The following is a 9884-nucleotide window of genomic DNA, read 5'->3' on the forward strand; positions in this document are numbered from 1 at the left end:
TATATACACACACACTGTCTACTGTTAAAAATGACTTTGGCCCCATTTATCATGTGTGGAAGAAGCCCATATGATTGCTGTGGGTTCCCTTAAAAATCTATTCCTCACCTGGTTGGGTGCCAAGGCCTGGGTCTGCAGATTTAAATCTTGAACCATTTGTCTCACCAACTTCCTACATCACACCATTCTTTTAGCTTCCTTCTTCCTTTCCATCCCTTTAGTTTGACATTGACACTGTGTTTCTTCTCTCCTCAGACAAAAACTCCATGAAGAGATACTAATAATTATTCCCATTCACTAAAGAGGAAACAGAGGCACAAAGGGATTGAGTAACTTGCCCATGGTACACAGCTAGTCACTGGGAAAGTCACTATTCAAAACTTAGAATCCATGCTCATCACAACTCAGTATTTCTTTCTGACCTTTATACTTTTCAAAATAGATTTGATTCCTCCGGACCATTTGTTCTCCATATGAATTGTAGCAATTGCTTCCCAATTTCAAGGAAAACTTAATTGGGATTTTGATTGTAATCAAAAAATAAAGTTGAAATTTATAGATTCTATGGGGAATAATTGATCTACGCTTTCCATACTGGGTCTTCATACCATAACCTGAGAAGCAGAGTTCTCCATTTAGTTAGCTCTCCTTTATGTCTTTCAGTAAGGTCTTGTACCTCTTAATTTTACGTATATTCCCAGGAACTTTGTAGTTTTTGTGTATAATATGTATTTTTTCAATTTCCACATTACAACTAGTTGTTGACTTGTGTATAGGAAGTTTTGGCACTCTTGGTGAAAATATATTGGCCATAGATGTTTATGTTTATTTCTGGATTCTCAGTCTATTCCGCTGATCTGTCCTTATGCCATTATTAGACTGTTTTGATTACTGTAGTTTGGTAGTAAGTTTTGATACCAAGAAATGTGAGTCTTCCAACTCTTGCTGTCTTCAGTATTGTTTTTAATCATGAAAGAGTGTTGAATTTTTCAGATCTTTTCTGCATCTGTTGAGTTGATCATGTGTTTTCTCCTCTTTGTTCTATTAATATGGTTCACTATTGTTAGCTGCCACGGAGTCAGCCCCTACTCATGGAGACCTCATGCACAATGGAATGAAATGCTGCTTGGTCCTGTGCCATCCTTCTGATGGGTTGTAGATTGAACTGTTGTGACCTATAGGGTTTTCATTGTGATCCATAGGATTTTCAGAAGTAGATAACCGATTGATTTTCTCATGTGAAAGCCCCTTGTATTCCCGAGATACCATACTTTGTTATGGTGATTCAATTTTCCAGTATTTTGTTTAGGACTTTTGCATCCATATTAATGAGGGATATTGGTCTGTAGTTTTATTTTCTTGTGGTGTCTTGGTTTGGCTTTGGTATCAGGGTAATGTAGGCCTCATAGAATGTGTTAGGACATCTTTCCTCTTTTTCTTTTTTTATGTTTTGGAAGAGTTTGAGTAGAATTGGTAGGTTTGTTTTGTTTTTGGTCTGCAACTGTTCATGTTGTTGGGTTGCTGACTTCTTCAGCAGCCACACTGAGATACACGAGCCAAAAAGGAAACCCAACTAACCCACCACCCTGTTGTTCCTTGGGTCTTGAGGTCTAGTTAGCCTGACTTCTCTTTACTTTTCAGGGTTGACTTGTATTTGTTCTCTATCTAATGTCCAGGGTTTTTAGCTATACTCAGTGGGAAGAATAGAAAATGCATGCTTACCCATCTTTCTGGAGGTGGGCATTCACTACATTGCCTTTGTTTATTTTCTTTACATAATAATGTGTTCTCAGTAAAAATTTTACACAGCAAATGAGGTTTCTGTTTAGCAATTTCTGTGCACATTTTTCTGTGATATTGGTGACATTTTTTACAATGTATCAGTTGTCTCATTATTTCCGTTTTGGTCGCTCCTTTTCCAGTGAACTAATTTCTCTGCCCCTTTACCTTCTCATCTTTGCTTTCGAGTAATTGTTGACTTTCTGGTCTCATATTTTTAAAGGTCTGCAGTACTCATGGGTGATATTCCTTATTTTATGAGCCTATCTTGTGTTTTCTACATTGCTTTTTAAATATGTAAATAATTATACTTATAACCTAATTGTCTAATGAAAAATCATTATACGTGATAGTTTATTATACAGTCACTAAAATAATGGTCATAAGACAATGTTATGTTTTTCATTGTTCCACCTCCTACTTTGGTGAGTAGCAACTGGGATCCTAAAAGCTTGCAAGCAGCCATCTAGATGCAACGATGGGTCTCTGCTTGTCCAGAGCAAAGAAGAATGAAGAATACCAAAAATCATGGAAAGAATTAGTCCTAGCAACTGGTACACCATGTGATCCTCAGCCTATATAACTATGAGACCAGAAGAACTAAATGGTTCCTGGCTACCACTGTCAACCACTTGGAGGCGGATCTATGTAGGAGATCCTGGATAGAGAGGGAGAACAATGTGGAACAAAACTCAAAATCATTTGGAAAAAAAAATGGTTTGCTGGTCTGATAGAGCCTGGTGGAACCACTGAGACTATGGCCCCTAGCTGCCCTTCAGGTCTAGAACTGAACCCACACCTGTGGCTTCCAGCCAAACAAAAGACAGGCATATGAGTTGAACATGTACCTGAGGTAGATACACTCCTTGGAGAGAACAATCATGGGAGAAAGAAGGGCTGTTTATGCACAGGGAGACAGCTCAGGGGGCAGGAGTGCATGGAGGGATGGACATAGGGAAGAGGTGACAGTTGGGAGGAAGTGGGAGGGGAGCTGTTGTATTGCAGTGAATTGTGGTCAATGTTATGACAAAGTGTATGTGAACTGCTGCATGGAAAGTGAAATTGCTCTGTAAATTTTCAACCAACTCACCAAAAAAAAAAAAAAAAAGACAATGTTATGTTTTTATTAAGAAATGCTTAGATGACATAAATGAAAAAAATATGTTATATGACTATATGTAAGTATGTTATACAACTATGTTGTTGTTGTTGTTATGTGCTGTCCAGTTGGACCTGATTCATAGCGACCCCTCCTTGGGTTTCCGAGGCAGGGTCACTACAGAAATAGATTGCCCCATCTTCCTTCTGAGGAGTGGCTGGTGGGTTTGAACTGCCAGCCGTCTGGTTAGCAGTCAAGTGCCTTAGGCACTATGCTACCAGAGCTCATAAGTATAAGTACAGCTATATAGAAAAACCTATTTTGAACAAGAAACAGAAAGGAATTTCCCCAAAATATTGACTGTAGATGTTTGGAATTATGAGTATTAAGAAAAGAGAGAGAGAATCTTGTATAATTAAACATAGCTTTTATAATTAAGTATAAAATAAAATTTATTGCATTTATTTCTAAATTTCCTCTCAGAAAAAGTCATACAACCGGCTTCCCTTATTTATGATATTTTGCATGGATTAATCTAGTTGTATTTGAGGAGTTAAACGACTCTCAGCCTGGGTTCATACCAAATCACACTATGGGCATAGATCTAGATGATTCTCCTGAGATCAAATGGCTATTTGTAAGACTTAGACTACTATAGCAACAGTAATAAACTACAAAGCTGTATTTACCATCACAAAAGAATGAGATACATTTTATTTGGAGGTGAGCAAGAAACCCTTATATGAATTCCTAGAATACCATAAATAAGCAGGCAGGAGAGGAAATGATAAAGCAGAAATATACCCAGGATGCTTAGAGGACAACTTTAGGATATGAAAGCCTTCCTGGCATGCATTTCAGGTTTGAAAGTCCCTGGTTAAGCCCCATTTCCTTTCTAGGAAACTGCAGTGGACCGGCTTCAGTTCTTCCATCAGCCATGCTTGGTGTTTGCATTCAAACACAGCAGTTTTCAACTGTGCAAATGATATAAGCCGAGCACGGCTCACAGGCGTTGCTTGACATGCACGTTGTAGAACATGGGTTATGAGAAATTCTGGGGAAAAACAATTTTAAACTTAAGCTTGAGAAGGAAATGCTTGATAAAATGTCAGCTAAGGAAAATAATACCAAAAGTTGCCTTACAAATTATGTTCTGAAGAAAACTGTAGAATAACATTCGATTTAAGCCTATTTCATCCCTGGCCCCAGAACTGTCACTTGATGCTTACTCCAACAATGACTTTGAATAATACATATTTTCTTCATTTTGCAAATGCCTTATTAGTAGTGTTCCTGATTTCCCTTTAGTGGAAAATGGGAACAAAAGGAGACTCCCAGCATGAAATGTTATATGTGACAAGTATTCTGCTTTTGAACTTCAGAATATTCCAGAACATTTTGGTTATACTGCTTTTCAGAAGCTCTCTTCTAAGAAGGGATCTTTCCAGAAGATCCCTTAACACAGTAGTGAGGTTTGACCTTGGCCAAAACCTTGGGGCAATGGGGTTGTCTGACATTGTTGTTGTTGTATGTGCCCTCGAGTCGGCCACAACTCATAGCAACCCCTCCTTGAGTTTCCGAGGCGGTATCATTACGGAAGTAGGTTGCCAAACCTTCTGAGGAGTGGCTGGTGGGTTTGAACCGCCAGCCTTCTGGTTAGTAGTCAAGTGCCTTAGGCACTACTCTACCAGAGCTCCCTGTCTGACATTAGAGCTTCACTTTCCACTTCTTTGTGGCTGTGAGGGATTTTATGACTGTGGGTACTTGCCTGCTGTCCTCACTCTCCAGGAGGCCCTGGTATGTGTTGATCTCACACTCCAGCCTGGCTTTGGTGTCCAGCAGCACCTCATACTCCTGCTTCTGCCGCTCTAGGTCACAGCGGATGTCGGCCAGCTGGGTCTCCACATTGTCAATCAGGCACTGCATCTGGGCCAGCTGGGAGCTGTACTGGGCCTCGGTCTCTGCCACAGTGCATTCCAGAGAGTCTGTCTGCAGGAGTTAAAAAAAAAAAAAAATTCTAGAACTATGTAGCACAGCCACTTGGACTAGATTGCCTGTGTTCAAATCCTGGCTCAACTCTTTCCCAGCTGTGCGATCTTGGGAAAATTACTCAGCTTCTCTAAGCTTCATTTTTATCAAATACAAATCGGGGAATGCAAAGGTCCTATCTCATAGGATGGTTGTGAGGATTAAATGAATTAATATGTATACAGCACTTAGAACAGTGCCTGGAAAAACCCTGAGGGCCATGTAAGTGTTAGCTATTACCACAACACTACAACCATCACAACCTACAACTTATAGTTCTGTAGCTTAAGAAGGATCATTAGCATTTGAGAGGAAATGTTGAGTATGGATCCTGGCAGGGAGAGGCAGTAGAGTGTGGTGAACAGAAGAGGGAGGCTCTAGGGTTGAACCACTTAGATTCAGCTCCCACTTTTGCCTTGTAAAGTTGCATGACCCCTTACCAGTTAAGCCTCAGTTTTCCTTATCTGTGAAATGGAGTTAGTAAAGGCATTTACCCCATAACATTATTGTGAGGATTAAATTAGCATAGTAGCTCTCACAGAATGAATGCACATCTGTTATTCATCTAGTTATTCTCCATAGCATAACATGGCACACATAGGGGTCATTATAACTTCTTGAATGCATAGTGTTGTAGTTGCTTGATTGGGGTATAAGGTAGGATCAGGTGGAGGTGTGAATTGACCCTGGAAAAAACTTTAGCATAGTTGTAGGAATAAAAATCTGAAAACTATGCTTTGTTTTAGATATGGTGGTGAGCCTGGAAAATATGCCTGAATTGAAAGAGAACTACAACTCATGCTTATCACCTTTGGCTGAGAGGTCCCTGTCTCTCTGCTCCTGGCCTCTCTCTCTCCCCCTTTCTCTGGAAGGTGCTGTGGGATTGTGCTCAAGTCCAGGAGAAAAAGTCAGGGCAGTGAGTTTTAGCTCGGGGGGTAGAATCCTGTCAAATTGATCCCCCCACCACCATTTTATGACATTCCTCATCCCATTTCCACTTTCCAGGAGGTCAACTTGCTTTGTGACAATACATACTATTGACCTGTCATTCCTGCTTTTCACTAGGTAAATAGCAGGAGGGGCAAGGAAATATAATTCCTGCAAATTGGAAATTTGGCCCTTTGACACACGAACTGTGAGTCTCTCCTTTGGGTTGTGGAAGTAGAGAGAGTGTCTCAGGGTCTGCATTATCAGTGAGACAACAGCTGTCTTTCCCTTACACACCAAGTTTTGTTGGGCTTGGAGCTCAATCTCCAGAGTGTTGGCCGTGCGTTTCAGTTCTGAGATCTCTGTCTGGCAGCCCTGTGACTGCTCCGCACTGGACAGCTGCTGCTGCTTGAGCTCTTCTGTCTGAAACACAGGCTCGGTTAGAGAAGGCAAGCAAGACACAAGTCTGGTGGCCTGCTATTAGATTGGCTGCAGGTGCTGGCTGACCTGAGTAGCAAACCATTCTTCCACGTCTCTGCGGTTGTTGGCAAGCACTGTTTCATACTGACAGCGCATCTCATCCAAGACCCTGTTGAGGTCAACCGTGGGGGCAGTTTCTAGCTCCACATTGAGTTGGTCACCAAGCTGTCCACGAAGCAAGTTGACCTCCTGAAAGTGGAATTGGGATGAGGAATGTCACAAAATGGTGGTGGTGGGGAAATCAATTTGACAGGATTCTAACCCCCAAACCCAAACTCACTGCCATTGAGTTGATTCCAACTCATTGTGACCCCCACTGGGTTTCTGAGGTGGTAAATCTTTACGGAAGTAGATTGCCCCATCTTCTTTCTATGGAGTGGCTGGTGGGTTTGAACCGCCAACCTTCTGGTTAGCAATCAAATGCCTTAGGCACTGTGCCACCAGAGCTCCTTGCATTCTACCCCAGTGGCATTTTGTTTCTCCTTTTTTTGACAAGTGACTAACAGTGTGGAGTTCAGATTCAGGTGTTCTGGATTTGACTCTCTTGTCACCACTTATAAGTGCCTCGCTTTTTTCAACTGAGAAATAGATATCATAATAGTCCCTTTTCCAGAGCTGTATGAGAATTAATATACATATCCATATAACTTAAACAACTCCTGGCACATAGTGAGTTCTCAATAAATGTTTGCTATTATTATCATTGACATATGTTCACAGAGAAAATGTCCTTTGTTACATCATTCAACTTTCCATTTCCCAACCTCATCAATATGGGATAATCATATACTTCATGTTTTATAATTTTAAGTATAGAACATTTAGAATAATGTAGAGATACTACATGAGTATCTCCTTTCTGAAATGGACTTTGTAGTTAGTTTTTATCATCTGATTTTTGTATCCTTTGGATTGAAGTTATGGGTGGCATAAAGTCTTCAAGGAGAACGCTTTGTGCAGTCACTCCCCTCCTGCACTAAAGCAATGGCAAGTGAAGCTTGGTTCCTTCCCATGGTGCTGGCCCAAGTTATTTCATATCTGTATTCAGAGATGCACTGAAATGATCAGGTCTAATAGTAAGAGTGCCTGGGGTAATTTTGTTCTAGCTTAAGCAACATCAACCTAGGTTCAATTTATATACTTGTACATGATGTCTATCACTTTAACTCTGTCACTCTTAGAGTCCTTCAGACTTTCCCACTTTCCTCACCTCCTCATGGCTTTTCTTAAGGCAAAGGAGATCATCCTTCAGAGACTCCACGTGGGCCTCTGAGTCAGACTTGCACAGGGTCAGCTCTTCCAGGATCCTATGCAGACCACTGATGTCAGCCTCCACCAGCTGCTGGAGAGACAGTTCACTCTCGTACCTGTCACAGCAAAAGAGATATATGCAGTGCTTACTCTGCTAGGCGCTGTGCAAAGTCATCGGGGTACACTGATGAATGACACCTGGAGTCAAGAGAGCCAAAACAAAACAAAACAAAACAAAAAACCAACCCACTGCTTTTGAGTTGATTACAACTCATAGTGACCCTATAGGACAGGGTAGAACTGCCCCATAGAGTTTCCAAGGCTGTAATGTTTACAAAAGCAGACTGCCTCATCTTTCTCTTGCAGAGTGTCTGGTAGGGTCAAACTGCTGACTTTTTGGTTAACAGCCAAGTGCTTTAACCACTGCACCACCAGAGCTCCTTCAAGGGAGCCACATACTCTAATTTCTTTTACATCCCAGATAAGTATATAATTGAGTTTCGTGAGCATTTTTAGCTTAAAAATATTACATAGGGACTATTTGTACCAAGCGTGAGTGTGCATGAGAAAAAGTGGGAGAGAGAGAGAGAGACAGACAGACAGAAGAGAAAAGGGGAATTATAAAATATTTTCAAATTCAAATTAAACTTACTTTGACCTAAAGTCATCAGCAGCCAGTTTGCAGTTGTCAAGCTGTATCGCCAGTCTGGAATTCTCTGCCTTTGTGCACAAGATCTAGGAAGTAAGTTATCATGTAACAAATGATTCTTTGAAAGAGTCCTAGGAATCTATTCACTTAGTAGCTATATAACTATTTATCCTTTAAAATATTTGTAGGAAAATATAAAATAGCTTTCATCCTGCTTTTCTGATTAATGATGTCCCTCATGAAGAAAAAAGTGATGGCTTGGCAACAAAATAGAGAAATAAAATGGCTTATTTTTTATGACTACAAGACGTTTTGCAATATTGCTTGGGAATTGGACACAGTTACATTTTTCTCTGTAAGTAGTTTGTAGCATGGCTATATAGAACCCCATCCATAATGATAAAAATTCTGCGGTAGAAGAAGAAAATGGTTACTAGGTGAAATTATATGATTAAAAAGTTAACATTTCATTTTCTGTGTTAAAAATAATACAAATGCACAGTGTTACATGAGAAGCAAATTTAGATATAATACAATTTTCCTTGATTTTATAAATGATAAAGGCACAGCCTGTAGATAAGTGACTTTATTATTGTCACTGAACTAATTAGTGGCAGCACTGGGGCTAGTAGTGATGTTTCCTGACTAATAATCCAGAGCTCTTTCCACTACATCCCATTACCAAAAACTTAAACTCACTGCCATTGAGTCGATTCTGACTCATAGTGACCCCCTTTTGGGTTTCTGAGGCACTAAATCTTCATGAAAGTAGGTTGCCCAGTCTTCCTTCCATGGAGTGGCTGGTGGGTTTGAACCGCCAGCTTTGTGGTTAGCAGACAAATGCCTTAGGCACTAGGCCACCAGAGCTCCTACATCCCATTAGCTCTTGGAATTCCCTTCTCCCTTCGTTTCTTTTCTTGCCTAAAACATCCTCTTCAGGTATAAAAACAAAGCAAGCGACAGATGGGGGAAACAGAGGGATTAGGGCAATGAGACGCCAGACCTTTTGTTGGAGATCTTCAATGGTGTCGAAGTAACACTGATAATCGGGACACACCAGTGGGATTCCCTGCTCACATTGTTCTCTTATCCTGCTTTCCAGCTCTGCATTCTCCTCTTCCAGGGCTCGCACCTTTTCCAGGTAGTTGGCAAGTCTGTCATTCAGGAATTGCATTGTCTCCTTCTCATTACTGTTGAACACCCCATCTTCACACCAAGGACCACTCCCTACCAAGCATGGAACATTACAACTCCCAGCAAAGTAGCATGGTGTGAGGCAACCAGTTGACAAGTAAGACCTGGACAGAAAGCTGGGGGTCTGGCATCTGGAGGTAGCACAGGCAGGGAGACAGGTTGTTTCCACAGGACAAGTTGAAACAGATGGACAATCAGAAGCCCTGGCACCAGACTCAGAAGAGCAGTGTGTGGGAGAACAGTCAGAGGCCATCCTATTAGAAGTGAAGAACTGAGACCAGGTGCAGAACTCAAGTTACCCGACTCCAAAAGTCTTCTTCCTTCCCGTTTATATAGCCCCTCAAATGGGTATTTACAGACTCCTCTGGATGTTTTATCATTGTTGATGCCAGTTTTCCTAAGAACATTTCATTAGTCGTGTTTATTTATCAAGGAGGAGTTTTATGCCTCATAAAAGAGGGATAACTTCAGGTTACT

At 40.9% G+C, this 9884-nt stretch overlaps 1 protein-coding gene across 1 annotated transcript; it reads right to left on the reverse strand.

Moving 5' to 3' along the window:
* Positions 1 to 3832: 3832 nt before the first annotated feature.
* On the reverse strand, positions 3833 to 9660 carry KRT40 (keratin 40). Its single transcript, XM_007942091.1, has 7 exons — positions 9217 to 9660; positions 8217 to 8299; positions 7524 to 7680; positions 6341 to 6502; positions 6131 to 6256; positions 4647 to 4867; positions 3833 to 3932 (listed from the first exon to the last, which is right to left on the reverse strand). Exons 1-7 carry the CDS (start codon positions 9658 to 9660, stop codon positions 3833 to 3835), a joined length of 1293 nt encoding a protein of 430 aa, XP_007940282.1.
* Positions 9661 to 9884: the final 224 nt, after the last annotated feature.

Source organism: Orycteropus afer, unplaced genomic scaffold (genome assembly GCF_000298275.1).
Source record: "Orycteropus afer afer isolate SDZICR_OR568_19922 unplaced genomic scaffold, OryAfe1.0 scaffold00085, whole genome shotgun sequence".
Taxonomy (NCBI): domain Eukaryota; kingdom Metazoa; phylum Chordata; class Mammalia; order Tubulidentata; family Orycteropodidae; genus Orycteropus; species Orycteropus afer.